This window comes from Sapajus apella, unplaced genomic scaffold, assembly GCF_009761245.1.
Source record: "Sapajus apella isolate SASKATOON/1434 unplaced genomic scaffold, GSC_monkey_1.0 scaffold58, whole genome shotgun sequence".
Classification (NCBI taxonomy): domain Eukaryota; kingdom Metazoa; phylum Chordata; class Mammalia; order Primates; family Cebidae; genus Sapajus; species Sapajus apella.
The window spans coordinates 11,644,761-11,668,920 of record NW_022436998.1 but is presented as its reverse complement, the minus strand read 5'-3'; the positions used below and the strand labels follow the sequence as shown (position 1 = coordinate 11,668,920).

At 35.2% G+C, this 24,160-nt stretch overlaps 1 protein-coding gene across 10 annotated transcripts in view; it reads left to right on the top strand.

The window, feature by feature from the left end:
* PCDH15 (protocadherin related 15) overlaps nucleotides 1-24,160 on the top strand; it is an 819,037-nt gene that overhangs the window by 681,195 nt on the left and 113,682 nt on the right. For all 10 annotated transcript variants that reach the window (XM_032245634.1, XM_032245633.1, XM_032245636.1 and 7 more), the window contains 2 exons: nucleotides 13,306-13,415; nucleotides 14,721-14,861. In XM_032245634.1, the coding sequence (XP_032101525.1) occupies nucleotides 13,306-13,415; nucleotides 14,721-14,861 (251 nt within the window). The remainder of the gene's footprint in view (nucleotides 1-13,305; nucleotides 13,416-14,720; nucleotides 14,862-24,160) is intronic.

Below are 24,160 nucleotides of genomic sequence, written 5' to 3'. Positions count from 1 at the left end.
ACTTCACAATAAAGATAGGATATTCGATACAATTACTTACCTTCTCCAGTTTTCTGAGAAGTTTTAGTGCCTTGGTCACAAAAGTAAAAGAAAGAAAATAATAATGAAAGCATAATGGCAAAGTGTAAATGTGAGTCATGAGCTGAAAACTAGTATTGTGAAGACCATCAAAAATGTCTGAGAGTTTGCATTTACTATTTGGCATAACATTTTTCAATACACCAGTAGCTAGACAGAGAAACAAAATCCATTGTTGTTGTTTTTTTTTTTTTTAGAATTGAAAGCATTTTTAGGTTATTCTATTGATAATTGCTTAGTTGCTGGAATGTAACAATAGACCTATCATTATCTTTTTCTAAAACTGTAAAAGAACAAAATAATAGGCATAAATAATAAACACCATAGTAAGTAATATTAAGTAAAGGAGAAACCTACTGGTTTGCCAGCGAATTTTTAATGACAGATAATTAGTAGGTTTTCTGACTTATGTAAAAGTAGCACCATAATAAAAAGCCAAACCCTCCTTCTACATAGTTAATTATGGTATGCCTCTGCTTTATTTGCATATTTAAAAACTTCCTTTCTGCTAATGCTCCTTTGAAAAAGACCAAAGGAAGTTTGGAAATTATTCAAGAATTTTACAAAGACAATCCTATAAGCAATAGGTTGTCATTATTTCAAAACACATTTTTCTGGTTTATGATTTATAATATTAAGATGTCTTATATGTATTGGAAAAAGATTTGATTTTGTCTTTTTTCAAATCCTGTGAACTGATGTTATTTTCTGATGGCTGGCTTAAAATAATCATTAATGATAGGAGTAATCACATAATGGGAAGAAATTTGCCCCAACAAGATATATGTTGACTTTTATAATGGCTAGAATTATAGTAGATAGAATTACTACACACTTGATTCTCTTTGTTTTGTATGACTGTAATAATACTTGAAACAGACTCATTTTGTTAATTTCATGACCTTTTCACATCAGTCTTTTATCAAGTCACTTAGGTGAAATGGAGGATCAAGACATTGTCTGCTTCATTTATCATTAGGTGAACATCTGTTCTATCCAGAAAACAATGAGTTCTTCTTAAAACCTTTCAAATATATATCTCTTCATACTGTATACTATTTCTTTTGATGACAAAAGTGTCCTGTCTGGAGCAACTGCTACCAAGATGCTGGCTACAACCCGAGGGGGCGCAAATGAGGCTGTGCACTCTTTGGAGTCAAAGGGAACTGGGAATAAGCAGGGGCCCCACCCTCTTCTGCGTTGGTAGAGCGGGAGCCCAGATCTCCCTGGTGCAGGTATGGCCACCAGCTGAGACTGTGGACCTGGGCCCCCTTCCTGGTACAGGCTCAGAAGGGTATTTTCCCAATGTCTGGCCTCTCCCTGCTTCCACAGCCTGCTCCAATTTCGGAGCAGAGCTGTGACCAAGCCCCAGCCACTGTCACCACCTGGCTGGATGTGCACACACTCAGGGTGGTACCGACACACCAGCCCCCTGCTGCCTCAGCTTCCTCTGGACTGTGGACACCAATGAGCATAGGAGAGAAGCCAAGGTGGGGCTGAGGATGGCCTGGAGCAGGTCTGTAGGCACCTGTTGGACACAAACAGCTGGGCGCCATGAATGGCAGAAGGAGGCAAACAGGCTCCTGGGTGGAAAGATGAGTCTAGTGAAACCCTACCTTCTAGTCAATGATAGCACAATGCCTGGTGCCCGACTGCCAGTTTCCTGAACTGGAGTGAGAATTTAGGGTCCTTTTTGCAGGCCACCCATGGCTGCCCATGGACCAATCAGCATGCACTTTCTCCCTTCTGAAGCCCATAAAAATACTGGATTCCACCAGACTCAGGCAAACATCAGGACAACCTGCTTGAGGATAGGAGCTACCCACTCCAGGTCTCCTGTCCACTGAGGGCTGCAGACATCAGGACAACCTGCCTACATATAGGAGCTATCCAGTTCTGGTCTCCCGAGAGATACACTGTTACTCAATAAAACACTCTTTGCCTTGCTCACCCTTCAGATGTCAAGGTACCTAATTCTTCCTAGATGAGGGACAAGAACTTGGGAACTTCAGTTCTGAATGGCAGGACAAGAACTTGGGAACTTCGGTCCTGAATGGCAGGACTGAAAGAGCAGTAACAGAAACAGTGCTGAAACATACCTCCCTGACTTGCCACATTGTGGGTGATGAGGAGAGAAGAGCAGCAAAGTGGCCCTTCAGGGATCCCAGTCCTAGAGGCTCTCTGAGCCAGGGCTATGACGCCCTCTTTGGGACTCTGTGGTTTCTGTCATCTCCAAACTACTGTGTGCCACCACGTTCCCCTCATCCAGACGTGTGTGCCCTCAGTGGAAGCTGCTTGCAGAACACCAGATCAAGCCACAGGCTTTCATGAAGCTGGCATCTGTGCCAGCACCTGGAGCTGCCCTTCCCACCACAGCAGCCAGCCTGCCTGACTGTGTGCAGTGGTGGACCCCTCACTCACTCACTCATTCACCCCTTGCTGCTCCACACCTGGCTTGCCCTTGGCAGGCATGCAATCTAGGCTGGTTGAACAAGCCAAGTGAATCCTGCCATGCTGAGTAGGCGAAACAAGCCCAGCGGGCTGAGCAGAATTCGTACAAATGTGCCACCAGCCACAGAGGCTACTTACTGGAAAAGCAACACCCCAAGGATCCCATGACATTTTCTTCAACTGTAAACAAATGTTTGTATATTTTAAGAAGCATACAAACAACCAAAAATCTCAAAATGTAACAGATCTTCCACATGCATTTTCCTCTTTTATTTGGTTCCTTCAGTTTCTCTTTTTGACACAACTGTAACAATGATACTAATGTCTTAGAATTTGCATGCCCCATGTGATTATGCTTCCTTCTTGCTCTTCTACAAAGAGTTAAACAAAGAGTTCCTAAAAAGCTAATGGAATTTCTTGATTTCTTGTTGTTGAAACATCCTCCACCTCTCTTTCTCAAAATTACCTCCAGCTAACTCCATTTTTTTGAGGGGGGGCAATGAATTAAGTCCAAGTAATTATGCCCTTTTGCACATACATATTTGATTTACTTACCATTCAAGTGATTAGGTAGTTTCTTTATATACAATTGAATATCTTTATTTAAATCATTTTCTACAATTTGTTTTTCATTAGAAATTGAGAAAAATATGTTAATCTTACTCATAAAAAGTCTATTCTCAAATTCACATTATGCAATGAATGAAATAGACTATAGAGATCATTTAATTGGCCTAATAAATCAGTCATTCAATACTTGACTCCTTAAGCAGCCCTTAGGAAATATGTTCTTTATACAAACATCGCAGTAGATTTCATACCACAGTAACTGGGACTTTGACCAATTGTGCTTCCTGTAGTTGAAGATCTGAGAGGCATATTCTTATTGTCACTGCATGTTCATATTCGCTAAGAGGTTTTCAGTCAATTATCTATTTAGATGTTTTAGAAATTAGTTACACTGTCAGGGTCAGTAAATTCACTTTATATATCTTTCATTTAATTCCTACAGAAATAGCAAAATCCTGATAGTAGTTCAAACACATATTACTTGAGATTACATTGACTCCTGTAGGTGAAGTGAGTTAGCATTGTGAAAATGAGAATGACATTAGACCGTCATCTCAGGATGATGGACTGACTTATACACACTGAAATTCACTTGTCATCAGTTTTAAAAGTAAATATCATGAAAAGGTCAACATGTCTGGAATAGATCGTAGAGTCTCTATGTGAATATTGATTTTGAGTGGGAAATGTAGTATGTTACACAATTTATCAAAAAAAATTGCCAAATAGAATTAATCACAAACTTTTCAAAGATATATGCTACCTATATAGATAGGCCTTTGTTATTTATTTAAAATGGAAATGTATCAACTTTAATATTAAGCATTGCATGATTTAATGTCACATATGAATTTTTAAGCTTTCTATATTTTCAAATGTAATTTCCATAAAAACCTAGATTCAAAATTTACATTGGTATATATATATTTTTTAAAGAAGGACAAATATTCCTAAGGTTTATTTGTTAACCTCTTAAGTTGATATATTGATAACCTTAGAGAAAATATTATGTCCTTGTCAATCTCTATTAATACATCAAATTCAAAATGAGAATATAACACGTGAACATTCTGAAATTTTGAAAAATTTAAACTCCTTCTTAAAAAAAATCAGTTTCTCTATAAAAATTTGATAGTTGATTCATATGAGTTAATTTTGTAACAAATGACAGGTTGAAAATTGTTTACAATTTATATTTAAAATGAGTTTCTCAAGAAGCTTTATATTAAAAAATAATATTAAGGTATACTCTATAAAGGATTAACATTTTACCTATGGATATACAAAAACAGAAAAAGTATAATTTGTAATTGAGACATTCACTTTTGTAAACTATGAGAATGCAAATAATATTGTCGCAAGGGCCAAAGAAATGGGAGGTGAGCCCAGCTAATTTTTATTACTGTTATTATTTTGTACAGACAGAGTCTTGCTATATTGCCTATGCTATCATTCTTATAAAACCTTCCAAGTTTGGACTTACAGATTTTGAGAAAAGATTTTAGTAAGATGAACAGTAGTTTGGAAAGAATGATTTGTCTTGATTGCAAATAATGTTCATGAAAGCGATCTGAAGACTATTAAAATAATATAAAACAAATGCACATGCAGAGAGCATAACTTGATTGCTAAAGTTGTTTTCTATTTTTATTTAGATTTGTTGTATAAGAGCTGGCTTTACCTGAAAATAACCTTTCTGTCTTTTTATGGCACTATTAAAACGTAATAGGTTTTGCCTCAAACGTAATAGGTTTTGCGCCTTTAACTATTGATGGAATCATTCTGACAATGTTTCATTACAGTTTTCATAGGCTCCCTGTGTACCCACACGAAATTTAATTTCTCTTTCTCATTTCCAAGGTTATACACATTTTGGCATTTGCTCATGTATCAGAGTGAAGCGAGTCTTCCATCAACAAAGGACGCAAGTCCGAACAGTTCACTTTATATCCACTGTTTAGAATTTAGCACACACTTTTCTATACAAGGAGTGATTTTCCAGGTCCCATAATTTCATTGTATTGTATCTATGGGAAATTTTGAACCTAGTAAAACGTATCATTGGATACATTATTTTATTAGTAGATAATGCAAACATATTAGAAACAAAATAGCATACTAGTTGTAGTCCTATGATAATGAGACTGGAGAAATACGTAAAGCTAGATTGTGAAGGGACTGACTGAGCCATATTAAAAAGTTTTTTCATTATCACAGAAATTTGAAAACACTGAATGATGTTAAATAGGCAAACGACATGTGCATAGCCTCTGTACGGAAGTCACTTTGTGCTTCTACAATCTGCAAGGAAAGTAAAATCTTACACTATTTAAATCTTAATTCAAAATCATGACATTTTTATTACCAATTTATGATGGGTAAGACATTCATCTCCCAGCTTCTCCGGTGCTTAATAGCTATGCCATTTATTTAATCTTCTAATAATGCTTTTTACTTCTGGTAAAGTTTTCACATGTGGTTTTATGCCATTAAGTAATGTACTTAAACCAAAATCACACGCACAAAAATAGAATGGAAAAGAAAAGATATATCAGGCAATTGCAATCCAGGGAAAGTAGAAATTACTATATTAATGTCAAATAATGTATAATTTAAAACAGAATTCTGATTATGTGTATACTCTGTCTCACTAAAAAAATTGTAAATTTTCAAGTGAGAGGAATAAATTTGTTACTTTATTATATCCATATAGTTTCCAGCATAGATAAAACCGTATAATTTATTGTCCAAAGCAGGACACTTTTGAGAGTAAGAAAGGCCTTCTGTAATAATTAAGGTACAGCAATAGTAAAGTCAAAAATTGTAAGTCAAACCATCATATATCAGGGATCTTCTGTACTTCAGTAAGTCTGAAAAATTTCTCCAACACATTCTTATGGATTTAAGCTTTAAGAGCCAATGACTATGAGAGATTAGAATACACTATTTTGCCGGATGAGGTGACTCATGCCTGTAATCCCAGCACTTTGGGAGGCCGAGGTGGGCGGATCACGAGGTCAAGAGATCCAGAACATCCTGGCCAACATGGTGAAACCCGTCTCTACTTTAAAAAATACAAAAATTAGCTGGGCACGATGGCACGCGCCTGTGTTCCCAGCTACTCAGGAGGCTGAGGCGGAGGAATCACTTGAACCCATGGGGCGGAGGTTGCAGTGAGCCAAGACTGAGCCACTGCACTCCAGCCTGGCAACAGAGTAAGACTCCATCTCAAAACAAAACAACCCCCCAATATTTTAATGAGAACAATATAGTAATTTAAGCAAAGGGAAAAAAAGCAAACACCTTATATTGCAGCTTTTGCCTTCAAATATTTGGCTAAACTGTTTATACTTCAGTTTTTACATCCTCAAGATGAGGATTATTTAAGGAACTAAATAGAAGCAAAACTCTTAATGACAGGAAGCAAGCATTCTTTGGAACATACGTAAAAAGTAGTGTCTAGTCTTTTGGCCCTGGATTAACTTTCTTATCTAAAAATCCATCCTAAGAAATCTGGGAGAAGTGGCATCTCTCTCCTGATTGATGCCTTTTTAAAACTATTTTTCTTATTTAAATATGTGAAATTAGATCACCGTGATGCAATTACTCCAAAGTTACAAATAATAGGAGTTCCAGTGGCTGTTTTTTTTTTCTACCCTTCCCATTTTCATTAAATTTCCTTATAATAGATATCAAAACAGTTCCTTAATTGGTACTGATTTGTAAATATATTGAATTCAAACATGTCAAAATAAATTAGACTTGTCTCTCAGTACAAAGAAAGCAATAGAGCCAGGTTGAATACTAGCGAAATTTTATAGCATCTATTTACAAACACTTTTATATCCTAAACTGCCCGGCTTTTAAAATAATTAGAAGCTTTATTTTACACATACAACATTTACTTTTATTGTTACTTCTTGAACTCAACAATAAAAGTAGATTTTAAATTGTAGAGTAATTGTTTCATCTATACTGTGAAAACTGGGTCTAACATTTAGACATTGCAAATTATGTTAATTTAGAATAGTCCCTTATTCAGAAAATTAGTTAAAATGTACTTAATTGAAAGATTTACTGTAATTTATATTTTCAAAAAACACTTAGAAATATTAAAAGGGCACACAAATTTATATCTTCATGAGGTTATATTGTAAATATTGTGCATGTAATTTCTGAAGCAGTTAACTTTTCTGGTTTGCACTTAATCTGCAAAGATTTACTTTTAAACAATTGATTTGGAGTTATTTTGATCAGTTTTCTTCTAACTATAATACAGTTGTTTGTGATATATCCAATACCATGTAATATTAATCAGCAATAAAGTAGAATGAGATATCAAGCTACATAAAAGACATAGAGGAAACTTAAACGCATATTGATAAGGAAAGAAGCCAGTCCAAAAAAGTACTTACTGTGTGATTTCAACTATGTGACATTCTAGAAAAGGTAAACATACAGAGGCAGTGAAAAGATCATTGGTTTCCAGGGATTCAAGTGAAAAGTGGGACGAGTAAATGAAAAGCAGAAACATTTTAGGTCAACGTGAAGGAAGTTCACTAATAACCAATCCTAACAGAGAACTCTCACTATGTGGAAGATGGCAGATAGAGTCTGTATGTGAACTAGCAGGAATAGGAACCCCAGTGCTTCCCTGCATTGTATTTTGGGCTGCAGTGTTACCAGTGCCTGAACCTGGCAAGAGAAAACACACTCACACGCCAGTTACATGAAGTGAATTTATTAATAGTTACTCTAACAGATGTGAGGTGATATCTCATTGCAGGTTTAACTTTTATTTTCGTGATCATTAGTGATATTGAACATTTTTTCATGTATTTACTGGTCATTTGTATGTGTTCTTTTGAAAACTATCTGTTCTGGTCCTTTGTCCATTTTTAAATTAGTCTATTGGTGAAAGAGCATTATTGGTGAGCAGCATTATTCATAATAGTGAAGATATGGAATCAAATAAAATGTGTCTGTCAATGAATGAATGGATAAAGAAAATGTGATATATATATATATCTCCCCAAGTAGTATTCCACTGTGTGTGTGTGTGTGTGTGTGTGTGTGTGTGTGTGTGTGTATGCTACTCAGCCTTGAAAATGAAGGTAATTCTCTTATTTGGGACAATGTGAATGAACCTAGACATTAAATAGTACTCTATTTTGCCTTAAATATATTCATTTGTCTCAAATATGGAGGACACTATGTTAACTAAAATACGTCAAGCACAGAGAAAAAAACTGCATGATTCTAATAATGATCTAATAAAGCTAACATGTGGAATCTAAAAAAGTTGAACTCATGAAAGTAGAGCACAAAAATGTGGTTACCTGGGCTGGGAGGGAAGGGAAGAATTGGAGAGATGTTGGTCAAAGGATACAAAATTTCTGTTAGGCCAGAAGAGTAAGTTGAAGAGATCTATTTTACAACATGATGACCAAAGTTAACAACAATGTACAGTATTACATATTGCTAAGGGAGTAGATTTTAAATGTTTTCACCACTAATAAATGTGTGAGGTAATAAAATGATAGCTTAATTTAGCCATTCTACAATGTATACGTATTTCTAACATCATGATGGATAACATAAATATGTAAAATTTTTATTTGTCAATTAAAAAATAAGAATACAAAAAATTCTGAGACCATTGAGCTTTTCTGGGAGCAAGTATAATACTGAAATGCATAGGCATTATACCAGTATTTTTATCTGAATTTATTTCTCAATAACATTATTAAAAACAATTTATTAATTTTAAAAATACACAGCCGTTTTACATGTAAAATTTAGACAGTAAAGATAATGCAAATAGTAATATTAATGAGCAAAAATATTTAAATTTACTCTCATAGCTCTGTTTTCAAAATTGAAATATTATTGAGGATTCTATTTAAGTATTAGTTGAGGTGATTTGGGAATTTAAGTCAAAACCTGTATATTTTGTTTAAAATGGCCAATAAAGTTAGAAGTGTTGCCGTTATGGAGTAAATAGGAAGTAACGCTGCCAAGCAAGGACATAAAACCCAGTTCAGGTCAAGCCTTGTGCAAGGGCCTTTGAGGAAGCCCTGCCCGAAGCCCATTATGAAAACATGAAACCACTAGCCTCTGCCATATTTCAGGTTCATATCTGCTAAATGACCATTTCCTTTAGCATCCTCTTAGCAATCTTTGAAAAATGGCAATCTAGTTGGGATCTGACTCTTAAGCTACATCAGTAAGCTGTATACTTCCATTACTGAAGCTGTTTCAACTGTTTCGAGTTTGTTAGTTGTATTGGCAGTAAGTTTAGCTTTGAAAAGTAGTGTTCTTCAGTTTCAGATATTCACAATTATTTGTTATAAATCAGGTGTGAAAAAGTTAAATTGGAAGATAGCTAGTGATGTACTTTTTTCATAAATGGATGAATTGAAGATTTATAAAATTAATAGTCAAAATATTAAAAAAAAAACCCTTCTGAGAACTGTTTCATTTGGGCATAATTCTTTGCTTCTGAAATTAAGCAATGTGTTTTGATTATACACAACAGAAAGAAAAGTACATGATAAATCACATTCTATCAGGTTCAGAATGGCAGAACTAGAAAAGATATTAGAAATAGTTTATCTGTTTTAAAAATCATAAACTGCATGGTGGCTCATGCCTGTAATCCCAGCACTTTGGGAGGCCAAGGCAGGTGGATCACCTGAGATCAGGAGCTCGAGACCAGCCTGGCCAACATGGCAAAATCCCATCTCTACTAAAAGTACAGGAATTAGCCAAGCATGGTGGTGGGCGTTTGTCATCCCAGCTACTTGGGAGGCTGAGGCAGGTGAATCACTTGAAACTGGGAAGTGCAGGTTGCAGTGAGCTGAGATCGCGCCACTGCACTCCAGCCTGGGCGACGAGCAAGATTCCATCTCAAAAAAAAAAAAAAAAATCATAAACTGTCAACCTATAGATTAAATGCAGTCACTTGATGCTTTGAAAACTAAATTATAAATTCCCATTGGTTGTTCATAAATGTATACAAAATATTAAATTTCCTTTGCTGATTGACAAATCATACCAGACTTGAATTATTCTGCAGTAGCTACATACTGTCCCATTCCTAACTTCCATTCCTCTCCCTATTTTATATTCAGCCCATTTTATTCGATTTGGTTTTGTCCCTACCTTCTTTGTTCATCTGACTTAATGAATTCTGATTTATACCAACTCTTTCATTTTGTATTCCAGACATATATGTGACTACAAAGAGGGTATGCAATCTCCCCCCATCATGTAACTGGTACTTTCCACAGCCTAAAACAATAACAAAATAATATTATTTTTTATTAATATTGTAAATTGCAGTGTTGCCATTAAATAGAAATAATTGAGGTGTTGTAATCTAACACTCATTGTCATAGAGGTTCATTTAATTCTTTTCAGGAGAAGATTGCATTTTTATAGTACGTTTTAATTCTGAGAGAAACAAGTGTACTAGAACAATTAAGACAAAAGTTAATGAGAAGAAATTTTGTCTAGAAGTAAACCCGCCCTAAACATTTACTAACACATAGAATTGTAAATGCTTTTAGTGGTATGAATAGGATTTTAATGTCTTCTTAAATTATGCCAGTTATTTTTTAGTATTATTGCTATCCTAAATGCACAGTTAAGGTTAGCAAAAATGCATGCAACATGCATTTTTAATATTTGAAAGCAGACAGCATCATTTTTCTTTTTCCTTTTTTTAAATTTTTTGAGATGTAGTCTTGCTCTATCTGTCGTCCAGGCTGTAGTACACTGGTGCAGTATTGGCTCATTGAAACCTCCAGCTCCCAAGTTCAAGGATTTCTCATGTCTCAGCCTCCCAAGTAGCTGTCTCTACAGGAGCACACCACCACGCCTGGCTAATTTTTATATTTTTAGTATAGATTGGGTTTTACCATATTGGTCGGACTGTTCTCCAACTCCTGACTTCAGGTGATCCACCCACCTCAGCCTCCCAAAGTGCTTGAATTACAGGCGTGAGCCATTGCACCCAGCCGGACATAGCATTTTTTCTCATGTTAAAGCTAAAGGTGCAGATGTTTAGTATGTAAATATTTCCATACTATATAAGGATTAGGAAACAGATGAATTATGGAAAGTATAAAATTTAGCTTCTGTCTTGTATGGTAACAAGATAGATAAAAAATTTAAGTAATGTCTACTCCCACAAATAGGAATACAGTTTTTGAAAGTTATCCCCAAATATGACTGGCATGCTTTCTTGTATAAAACTTTTGATAAGTAGCATGTATCTTAATCTGTCATAAATTAGTAATCCATTGTTCAAATATTCAAGCCATCTATGTTAGTTTTGTACTGCAGCATAATAATACCACAAACTTAATGGATTAAAACCACACATATATCATTTTGAATTTCCTGTAAGTCAGGAATCTAGGCATGGGCTAGCTTGTCCTCTATTTTTTGGTCTTCCATAAGCTTTTAATCAAGGTATCAACCTGGGCGAGAGTCTCACCTGAGGCTCAACTACAAAAAGATCCACTTCCAAGTTCATGTGGTTGTTGGCAGAATTCATTTCCTTTGGGATGTTGGACTAAGGGTTTTTGTTCTTTGTTGGGTGTTAGCTATCACCTTGTATTTCTTGCCATGAGGACTGCTGCACATGATAGCTTACTTCATCAAATCCAGTGAGGGATACAGCCAATAGAGTTGGCTAGCAAGAATCTAGTCAAGTCATAATCTTATATAGTATATTCATTGAATTTACATGAGACATATACATCACATGAACACTAAGCAGAGGATAAAGTGCCCTCATTGACCAGAGATGGTTAATGGGCCTATGCATGTACCATGGGGATTGGCGAAAGTACTTGTGTACTGAAAAGGAAAAAGGCAAAATCATTGAAAACAATATTTGGATGTTATCAAAGAAGGCAAAATAAAAAAAAAATGCAGTACAGTAAAATAAACCTAAATTAAATACTTTATATAGTTCATTTTTAAATGATAAAAATTAATTCTTACTCTTCAGGAAGAAGCAGTTATTGCTCATGTAATGAATACATGGACCACCATTAGGTGCTAGGGCATCTGTGAGAAAGATTGCTTTACATTTAGATAACTAGTCAATTAAGTGTATGGACGGCAGTAGCAAAAAACCAAGCAATTTGGACAAGATGTTTGCTAAGCCTTGTGTACAATTTATGCTTCAGACTAAATTTGGATTTCAGGGTTTGTTGTAAAAGGTTTCAATGAAAGCACGATGTAATTGCATAGCATAGCTTAGAAGAACTACTGTGTACATTCTATTATTAACTTTAAAACTCTGTCGTAGAAATGGATAATAAAACATAAATAAATAAATACCACCACGCACCATTAGAATAGGATTCTCATTCATTGTTGGTGAGAATACAAAATGGTACAGCCACTTTGGAAGATAGTTTGGCAGCTTCTTAAAGGACTAAACAGCCTTACTACACAATCCAGTAACCATACTCCTTATTATTTACCCAGGAGAGTTGAAAACTTAGGGTCACAAAAACCTACAGACAGATGTTTATAGCAGCTTTAGTGATGATTGCCAAAACTTGGAAGAACCAAGATGCTTTTTATTTACGGAAATAAACTGTGGATGCATTCAGACTATGAAATATTATGTAATGCTAAAAACAAAATAAGCTCTCAAGCCATAGGAAGATGTTGAGGAACGTTAAATGTATATTGCTAAGTGAAAGAAGGCAATGTGAAAAGGATACATACTGTATGAGTCCAGCTTTACAACACTCTGGAAAATACAAAACCATGGAGACGCTACAAAGATCAGTGGTCGCCAGAGGTTGAGTTGAGGGGAGGGATGAATATACAGGGCACAGACGATTTTTCATGACAATGGCAATATTCTGTGTGATACTACATGAATGTGGATACATTCGTACATCATCGTACATTAGTCCAAACTCATAAAATGTACAACAGCAACATGCATCCTCATGTAAACCATGAACTTTCAGTGATAATGCATCAATGTAGATTCATCAGTGATCACAAATGTAGCAGGCTGGTGAGGGATTTGATCATGGAGGAGGTTATGCACGTGTGGGAGCCAAGGGTATATCAGAAACCTCTTATCATTCCCTCAGTTTTTCTTTGAACCTAAAGTTACATCCAAAATTGTACTTAAAAATAAATTCATCATCTTCTCTAAACCTGCAGACCTCCTCCAGTAAGTGAACTTGCCACCAAAGGGACTGTGGTTGGTGTCATTTCTGCTGCTGCCATTAATCAAAGTATTGTATACTCCATTGTTTCAGGAAATGAAGAAGGTGAGTAGACTTTTAGTTTGTGTTCTCACCATCAACCAATAAGTAAACTTAGATATGGACTAATTTCAGATTGAATTTAAATTGTCTATTGTTTTCTAATAAAATTGTGCTCTTCTTAAATTTGATAACCATCTATGCTGAACTTGATTAAAAATCCAGTTATGTTAGTTCAAGTGATTTATTTTGCCCTTAAGAAATATTAAGTATCTAATTAATGAAGGCTTGCCCTTCCCCTCATTTGATGATATTTTAATGACATTTCCTCAAAAGTAATGCATCGTGACATTTTCAGCTTTTGGTCATGATTATTGCCTACAGTAGCTTCCTCCTCCTCACTGTCTGTACCAACCATGACGGTCATACCTTAACTAATCCTGAAGAAATTTCAAGATTGTAAATAAGTATGATTTTAAAAAGAGTTACATCCATGTTAAAAGCCACGCATGTTAGATGATTCCCCAAATAGTCAAATTAGACATACAATTAGTGATTATAAGTAAAAAATAAGTAAAAATTATAAGTAACAATTATAAGTAAAATTATTTTTGTCTTCTAATCACTTTAAGAATCATAGGAATTTGCTGGCCTCTGAGAATAAGGTTATAGCTCAGTCTTTCACATTAATCTTTGTTTTAGCTATCATCCACAGCTTCTCCTCTGTTTTTTTATTTTGGTTTGTTAGATAGCTTATCACATTGTAGGTAGTCAAGAAATAGTTGATATACATGTAATAAGTTAATCAATAGTAAATATTTTAAGAATGAGTGAATGTAAATGCTTCAAAGCAGTTTGTAAGAAAATTATAATGGCCTTTTTAAGCTTTTTAATGACAAACTATTACTAGGACATACTGCTTGTGCAGTGTAGCAAGTGGTCAACATCTTACTTTTATTGCCTTTCTTTATTTGTTACTACTGTGCTATTGTGGGTCCTCCCTAAAAATAACTAAACTTCCTTTTTCCCTTTAGTGTGATAGAAAACCATCTGAATCTAAGGTGTAGAATATATTATTTTGTGTTTCCCAAATGTAATTGACCACAGAACACTGATTTCCAGTATTATCTCAAAACAACAACAGCAACAACAAAAACCCTACCATTTCAAGGCAGACGTTAGTGAAATATTGATGTTGATCATTAAAAGCGTTGGAACAGTTTCCAGAAGCCAGCATTTTGTCATTTTCATGCATCATTCTAGTTATAAACAAGCATTTTTAGTGTTTTTGAAATCACAGTGCTTTTTAAAGAGAATTTCCTTCCTTATAGTGTAAAGACAATGACCAGGTAATTGTATTTTAATTTCTAGATAAATTTGGAATTAATAACATCACAGGTGTTATCTATGTGAATGGGCCTCTGGATTATGAGACTAGGACGAGCTATGTACTTCGAGTCCAAGCTGATTCCCTGGAAGTGGTCCTTGCCAATCTCCGAGTTCCTTCGAAAAGTAAGTTATACTACTTAAAGATTTTACATAATTGTATGGTGTCTCTGCTAATGTTTTAGTGAAATACATATGTCTAAAATATTGTTCTCAGTGGACAACATAGAAAGATCATTAATGCTCTGAGATGATCGCTTATTCATTTTAACTGCTGGTGTATGAATGCAGGGAGTCATTTCATACTCCTGAAATGCTGAGGAAATAAAACACTGTTTTCAAATTGTGTATACAATATTGTTAAAATACCACCACTGTCTGTTTATGTCAAATAATGAACCTTATTCTCAATTCTACGGTGAAGCTCTGGATAAACATTGGGAAATATATATTTTTAATGAATGACTACTAGAAATTGCCTGAATTGTGTAGCTTCTTGTATTTACATATTTTCTTAGATAAAAGAATAATCTTAAAATTAGTGACTAACATTTATTGTAATTCATATGTAGCATCTTTGTTCATTTTTAGTCCACACATATTTCTATGACATGAGAACTATCCCATTTTACAAATGAAAGATTTTATTAATAATTAAAAAGGTCAATTTTTTAAATGACAGTGAACGAAGAGTACAGAGATTTAAACCCATGGTCTGTGACTCCAAACTTCAGCATTTCTGTGACACACAGTTTACCCACACAGAAGCATGTAAAAGCCAATTTGTGAAAGGAACTGACAGATTCAGAGATGTTACCAATATTGGGATAAATGCTATTCTTTTCCTATCTATTGAGGTAATACTCTTTTGCATTTAAGCAATCATCGTTTTGTAGTCAAAGCAACCCTTTTAAAATCTAGGAGACTCAAGAAAATCAGGTTTAATTTAACTATTAATAGAATAGAGGCCCAGATAGATTGTGGAGTGAGAAACGTGATCTGAAATCTTCCCCTGGAAACTATCCCTGGATTTCATTTCAAGGCACTTCATCAAGCAAGCATTCTTAGAAGGGGGAAGAGGGAAAAAAGAAGAGGGGAGAGCCATAAAGTAAGAGCACAGGCAGAGTGGGAGAAAGGAAAGCAAGACAGGGAAGGTTGGCAGTGTGGCTCTCACCTGTAATCCCAGCCCTTTGGGAGACTGAGGCAGGCAGATCACGAGGTCAGGAGATTGAGACAACCCTGGAGCAACAAAGTGAAACCATGTCTCTACTAAAATACAGAAAATTAGCCGGGTGTGGTGGTGCATGGCTGTAGTCCTAGCTACTCAGGAGGCTGAGGCAGGAGAATCACTTGAACCCGGAAGGCAGAGGTTGCAGTGAGCCAAGATCGCACCCCTGAACTCTAGCCTGGTGACAGGAGCAACAGGCAGAAGATGCAGGATAGAATTGTCTGTATCAGTTTGACAATTGATCATAAAAAGAAATCACTCCTTTTCATTTATCACAAACCTCATTTACTGATTTAGTGTAGAGAGCTGCACAGTTGCTTGTAGAAGTACAACCAAATCATTTGAAAAATCAGATTATACAGGTGTCTTTGAAATTAAAGGAATTAAATTTTCCTCTATAATTATGCAACACTCACATAATTAAATTGTTTAAAAATAGCAGATGACTTCGAGTTTCTAAAATCTTTGAGCTACAGGCAATTATGTTTTTAAAAATATAAAGGATGCTTCAAATTATAAACTGAATTGGATAAATGAGGAGTCAAAAGGTTAGAGAAGCTCTAAATTATATAATGTAACCTATTTTATTGCAAATACAAATAAATGGGAAAGTTTCATTTAAAACTATACCTGCAATCTTCTTCGGAACAAATGAACAGTTACTTGTGAAATGTAGCTCAAATATAACAGTTACTTAAGAAAATAATACCTGTGATTTCTCAAGGGATACCTGTGATTTTTATGAATAGGGGTACATTAAGTTTTCGTATGTGAATATGATACAATTAGCTTCCAGTACCTGAGTTTAAATGTAAATCTGTGGCTAATTAGTTTATCTCGTACACATATGTATACTTGCTTGTGCCCCAGTATGCATGTAAAGGCGAAATCAATTCATCAACTATCCTATCAGAAATGCAGGAAGTCTACAAGCTAAAATGTTTAATGCCTGACTCTTTGAATACTGTTATTAACCTTTTATGACTGACCTTTGCCTCTTAAATTTGAAATACAAACCCATACATTTCTAATTTGATTTCATTAATTAATAACTGTTAATAGCCTATAGCCAATCCCCAGCCATTAGCTATGCAAATAAGACCATTATGTAAATTAAGGTTAATTAATTAGCTAAATATTCATCTCTGCTTCAGAATTAGTTGCCCTACCTACCACATATCGTTTGAATAAAGATAACAAAAATAAGAAATTTAATTCACTAAAGAAGTATTTTATTGTGACTTCTTTATCAAAAATTTGTTAATGAATTTATTTTCAAAGTAAATAATTTTGCAACCATGATGTGATTAGATTTAACATTGAAATGTGAATTAATAATTAAAATGTAAAATTTTAGAGCTCATTTCATAAGTCCAACACTAGGAATATTTAAATACTTTAACCTTTTAGTTGGAACATTTCAAACATACAAAAATTACAGAGACTTTTACAGTGAACCTCCATGTATCAACTACCAATTCCACATAATCACGCCCTGGGAAATGGTCCTTCATCTGTGCTCTCAACTACCCACTTGCATTATTCTGAAGCAGATCGGAGTCATAACATTCAACCTGCAAATATTTTGATACGTATATCTTGACTCTTAAAACTTAATTAAAATATCATTATTACTTCTGCAAAAAGTAATAAATTTTTGATACCAACATATATCCCATTGGTAATAAACATACTCAGTTAATATTAAGCATATCCAGTTCATATTAGACCTTTATTTATATCAGAATCCAAATAAGGTCTGTACACTGCAGTTGGTTGATAGGCCTGTTAAGTGTTTTTCAATTTGTAGGCTTCACCACTACTAATGTCTTTTATTTGGCTTGATATTTATTTGTGCAAGAAATTACATTTCTGAAGCCTCAATTGATGACTGTCTCTTCACGTGGTCATTTCATATTCATTTCTTCCTTTATTTCCAGTAAATAAGTAGTTTGATCTGGAGGCTTGATATTATCTAGTTTATTTTTGGTTTTGTTTTTAAACAAATAAATCATAAATGATATTCACTCCTTCCTTAAATATTAAATCTCTTTGATTCTCTTTTTGTGATAGAGATAGTAGCAGCCACCAATAGACATTTTCTAAGTCTATTAATTTTTTTCTTTTTATTACTTCTATATTCATTAGCTAAAATATTTCTGTAAAGAAAATCTTCTCCATCGCAAATATCCAGTTACTCTGAGGTCCAGCACCTATAGGAAAAACAAGGAAAAAAAGTTTGATTCTTTTATTATTTATTTGCAAATAATAAGTTGATTCACTATCATACTCAAAATGGGAATACTGAGATAACAAATATGTTTGGTTTTCAGGGTCTCTGTCGCGCCTACTCGAGTCTATTGTAGCTTAAAAGCAGGGATGATATGTAAAAGAAAGGGTTTGCCTATGCCCCCAGAAAACTTGTTTTACTGAAAAAGGCTTCTGTGGGCTGGATTTGACCAAAGGGCTGTAGTTCGTCCACCTTTGTTCTAATGCTTACATTTACATTATGTGATACATTTACCTTTTTTTGTGTTTTTGCACTGTTAATATCTTTCCTGTTGTGAGCAGTGTTTCTGCTTTATTCCTGCTATTTTCCCACACAGCTAATTGAAAGTAATGTTGTTTTATCCCTCTTGATATCAATAAGCCATTCAGTCATTTAGTTCTTGGTAGACCATTCCCGAGTACAGTCCTCAAAGTAGGATTATAGAGCACTATTTCCTGTGTTTCTGAGCATTAAGAAAAGCATATCTGAGGCCTTTAACATTGAAGATCAATTTGACTGGCTAACTCGACCCATTTTCTTTTTTTTTAATTAAAAATTTCCTTCCTTTTCTTATTCCGTGAAGAATTACTATAAATAATGTATAATGACAAACTGGTCTTATTTCTGAATTTCCAAATAATTGCCTTTATTTTTCCTTAGAGTTCAGTATTTTTGTCAAAATATTTTCCCATTTTGGTAATTCTAGGTCATTTTCTGTATAAATGTATAGCTGGTCAAATCTTACTTAGGGAATTTTTTTTTTTGGACTCTAGCTTTTATTATTTTTTTATTAATTTAGCATCTATTCTAGTGTTACTGGGCACAGGTTTTTATGCCCTTATGCAATAGAAACTGAAAAGGCTAAGAAAGTTTCCTAGACTCTAGGCATTATTGGAGCTTATGCTGGAGCATAAGGAAAGCAGCCCTGAAGAGAAAGAGTCCTCTTGCTGCCTCCCTGGAGATAGCCAAGAGAATCATTTTAAGAGGCCTAGCCATGAAGGGAGTGACATCAAGGCATATAGAGATGGGGAATTTCTAGCACTTGTACAGTTTGATAACATGCTTCTTCATACGTCACATGCCTCATTAACATGTTACATCTCCCCCACTGGGTATGATTTTTAGTAGTATAATGAATCTGGGGGTCAGAAGCAGTCATATCCTTAGCCCTCTGTGCATGTGGGTATTGGGGGCCAACTACTTTGAGTAAGATTCGTGGTGGAATGGCCCTCATCTTGGTTTCTCTAGATAACTTACAGCTTGCAAGCTCTTGTGGTCAGTCGGGATGGCATGAGTGGGGTGATGTTGCCAGGTGGTGCAAGGTCTTGTGATTAGTGTGACTACAAGAAAGAATGCTCTAGTGGAGGTAATCTGAAGCCAAGCTCCATCCCTCCTCTGTCTCACTGGGAGATTCCTACTACCCTAGTGATGAATCTTCTCTTATATTTTTATCACTTTCTCACTGATCTCTTTATATGAGAGTATTCTCACATTACTATAAAAAAATACCTGAGACTGGGTCATTTATAAAAAAAAGAACTTTCATTGGCTCATGGTTTTGTTAGCTTTACAGGAAGCATGGTTCTGGCATCTGCTCTGGTTCTATGGAGACCTTGGGAAGCTTACAATCATGGCGGAAGTCAAAGGGAGAGCAGGCACATCACGTGGCAAAAGCAAGGGAGAGAGAGTGGTGGGGGGAAGGTGCCACACAATTTTAAACAGCCAGATCTTGTGAGTAGTCAATGTGATGTAGACACCATCAAGCCATGAGGGATCTGTCTCCATGAGACTGATCTCCCATGTCCTCAGCTGCAGCACCCAATTAGGCTAAAACCTTCTTCCCTAGCAATACTTACTGTCTCAGTGATTGTCTTTCTGTGTGGCAAGCAGCAGAGCCTAGACCAAAATCCTGGTGTTTCAGTAACAGAGTTTACCACTCTGAACACCATTACTCACAAAGAGAATTGAAAATGGTTAAGCAGATTGAAATTTAGAAGTGATTATGAGTATTTCTTTTGTGGGGGTAGGGTTGTTGTAAAAGTATACTTGAATTCACTTCAACAATATACATTTTCCAAAATCAAGGGCTGTGGAAATATCTGCTTTCCCTTCTCAAGTTTAATATTTGTAACTACAGTAAAAAACACTACATCCTTATGTTGGCCTAGCACAGCAAATCCATGTTTGCGACCTGTCAGATAAATGTAGAGAAAAGAGCAATGAGCGATTACAATGACTGGAGTGTTACATTATATTACAGCTACATCTAGATAGGCCTGTGCTTCTACAAGTGTTCTTTGCCTGCAAAATTACACCAAAACCAACCCAAAGGACCAGAATTGGAATACATGTGAGTGTCAGTTTTCTTAAAACCTATTCGGTAGGATTACCTGAAGGGGTGATGCAAAAGGCAAAAAGTGGAGATAGACTACTGAATTCCTATTAAAATGACAAGCTGGAATTAACTGAGGTTACTGCAGGAAAGTGTACCAGTGCTGAAGATGCTCCCATTGGCCATGTCTCTTTTAAACCCTGATCTGACCCAAAGTGTATTCAAATATTTCACCACAGTGATATTTAAGTAGAAGCTTTGCTACCTACCTTACCTGCCTTTCCCCCATTATCTCCAAGGTCAGATGTTAGAAGTCTGAGTGTTAAAATATCAACTGCTAGTGTGTGAAGGAGGTAGTGGTTAGCAAAGAAAAAAGAAAAAAGAAATCTCCTACAGCCTCTTCCCCAAAGGCAGAGGAACTTCCATTAAAATATCTAAACTGGGGAAAGAGAAAAATTTAACCTTTAAATGAAATTTGAAGTGTTAGATTAATACATTGAAGTAGAGAATCACTTTAAAATGCTTTTTAAAATTATCTTTATCATAGTACTTTCTATTCAAAAATTTCTTTTTAATTGTAAAAGTCCTTGAGCTTTTATTCAACAGCAGGAAAAATACTACTCCATATTAGCAGGATAAAAGAGATAGTAGAAAAGAAAAAAATAGACTTTTATGTTTATATCCTATATGTTCATATTCAGCCTACTATTTCAGTGAGACTGTAGAACAAAATGTAGTAGAGATAGTTAAAATGAATTTAGTTTGCACAAAGACAGAAGTTTTTATCTGTTTCATTGATATATCCCAATAGCCTAAAATGGGTGGCACATACATATACTCAATAAAGGTTTATCCAATGCATGAGTGAGTCTGGAAAATTAAGGCCAGATTGTGAAGCGTTTTAAATATCAACCTAACAGTATGCAGATTTGCAGCATGCATACCACTCATACAACCTACCTAATGGCTGACTGCTAACTAAGCCTCAGTTCTGCCCACCCCCACCTCACCACACCTGGATGTGCAGCCTTTTCATGACAGTAGGTTAGTCATTACTACAGTATGCTGTATACAGGAGCCGGTATACTGTTTTAATCATGGGAATGTGCTTAGGAGCTTCCTGTCAGTGCTTGAGATTGTAGGGACTCTGAAAAGCTTTGGGGTTTTCTCCCTGTTCAATTCAGCTAGAAATTAAGTGTTGATTTTTTCATTCCTCCTTCACCACAAATTTTCTGGTCCTCTAGGCTCTACTTTTTATCTTTTCTTCCTGTCTCATTCTGTTAGGCATCCATATTTACTTTTTTTTCTCTCTCTCTCTCACTCTCTCTCTTTTTTTTTTTTTTTTTTTGAGACAAGGCAGGGCTCTTCTCTAGTAACCAAGGCTGGAGTGCAGTGGCCTGATCTTGACTCACTGCAACCTCCACCTCCAGGGTTCAAGCAATTCTCCTGCCTCAGCCTCCTGAGTTGCTGGGATTACAGGTGTCTGCTATCAGGCCCAACTAATTTTTGTATTTTTAGTAGAGACGGGGTTTCACCATGTTGGCCAGGCTGGTCTCCAACTCCTGACCTCAGGTGATCCACCCACCTTGATCCCTGAAAATGCTGGGATTACAGGCATGAGCCACGACACTCAGCCCATATTTTCTTTCTTTTACTTCAATACTGAGCACTAATGTGATCAAATAATTATTTTCATTTTATAAAGTGTTACTGAAACACCAGATCTGCAAAGGTTACTGAGACATCTAGGTCCTACTCCTTACTACACAGAAAGCCAATCACTGAGACAACAAGTACTGCCAAGGAATAAGGCTTTAACTAGGTGTTGCAGCTGAGGAGATAGGAGCTCAGTTTCAAATCCATCTCCCTGATTGACTAAAACTAGGGGGTTTATATCACAGGGAAAAAAAAAGTAATAGCGTAAAAAACAGAAACGAGAGAGGAGCAAGGAAGCCTCTGGTGCAGTGATCTGGTTAGTTTTAGTTATTTGACGCATTTTTTGGAGAGGCCTGAAGATCCTCCTTTCCTGAGGAAGGAACTCAGATAAAACAAATACAAGTTGTGAGCTTTAACAGCAGAAGGGCCAATTTCTGTGTTTATCTGAAAACAACTATTGGGCTAGTTTCAAAAGGAAAGACATGTGAATGCATTGCTATTTCTAATACGTTATTTCAAAATTAGGAGTCATCTTTACTCCCTACCCATAGTCTCTTTATCCACAGAAGAACTCAAACTCTCCTGAGTTTTTAGGATATAATGTTATTTGGTCCCAAAGAAGCTTCAAAAAGCCAGTGCCCAGAACATCTATGGAAACTCATGTTAATATTTCTACCACAGAGCCTTTCCCGTTATTTTATTTTTAAGTAGAGAAAAAGCAGTAACATGCAACTCTACAGAACCGATTAATTTATGAAACTCCATAATTGAAGTGGTAATTTTTGCTTTATGGTAAACTTATAATTATCTTGAAACATGAAAAAAGAAAGCCATAGCTGTCTATAAATATGTCATTGTGTTTTGATTCAATAACTAGACTTTCAATCAGGAATAAATGACAAGACAATTAAAATAAACCTTAAACTGGTGGTAAAACGGTTCAAATGCTATTGATTATTTTATGTTTTAGCTGTAGGGTACAAGCTTGTAATGTGTTTCATTTTTTTTTTACTTTTGTGGTTTCAAACACAAGGTCTCTGACAAATAATGTGAATGACTCTTTACTTATGATTGACTGACTTAAAAAAGCATCCTTGCTATAACTGGAGTAACAAAATTGTACCCTGTCATGTGTTATTTTTTAGTCCCCAAATCCCAGAAATGATCATAGCCTTATATTTATGCTATAAATATATGGACACAGTTTTAGAAACTGTATTAATAATTTATTACTTTAAAATATGGAGAACAGCTTATGAAAATTAATGTAATATAATTGAAAGTATTTTTTTCTTTCAGAAATCCTAGGCATCTTATATCAATATATAGTTGAAAACATTGTATTTTCAATGAAATCAAAATGCATTCCAATGGACTCATGGCATAAAACTGTCTATCCAAGAAAAAAATTGCATTGTGCAAAATAGTTTACCTTGGAACTACAATTTTTAACATAGTTATAGACTGCTATTAATACATTCCTGAAACCAAATGCATTGAAGCAGTGCTCTTCCATTGATCTCAAATTGGTGTGCTGAACTGATGACAATGATACATAATCAAACTTTCCATAATAGAAAAAGACTATTTCTACATGTATAATATGGGGAAAATAGATTTCATGAGGGAAACATTTTACATTGCTTACACGGGCAATCAAAATTGAAATATTTAAGTATCTAGGAATACATGAAATAGTTCTCCTTTAGTTCTCCTTCTTCTACCTAAGAATAAGCCTGGAACTGAAGACAGGACATACAATTTTATTTGTTCTTGGAAGCATATTCATAATTAATATAGTAAATAATTTAGATTTTTTTCTAAGCCTTTTTAGTCCAAATTTAAATTGGGAGATCATTCACTGAATGCCAAATATTTTTTTCAAATTTTTGTTTTTCAGAGAGTATTAATCACTGACTGATAATGAGGCCCCAGAATGA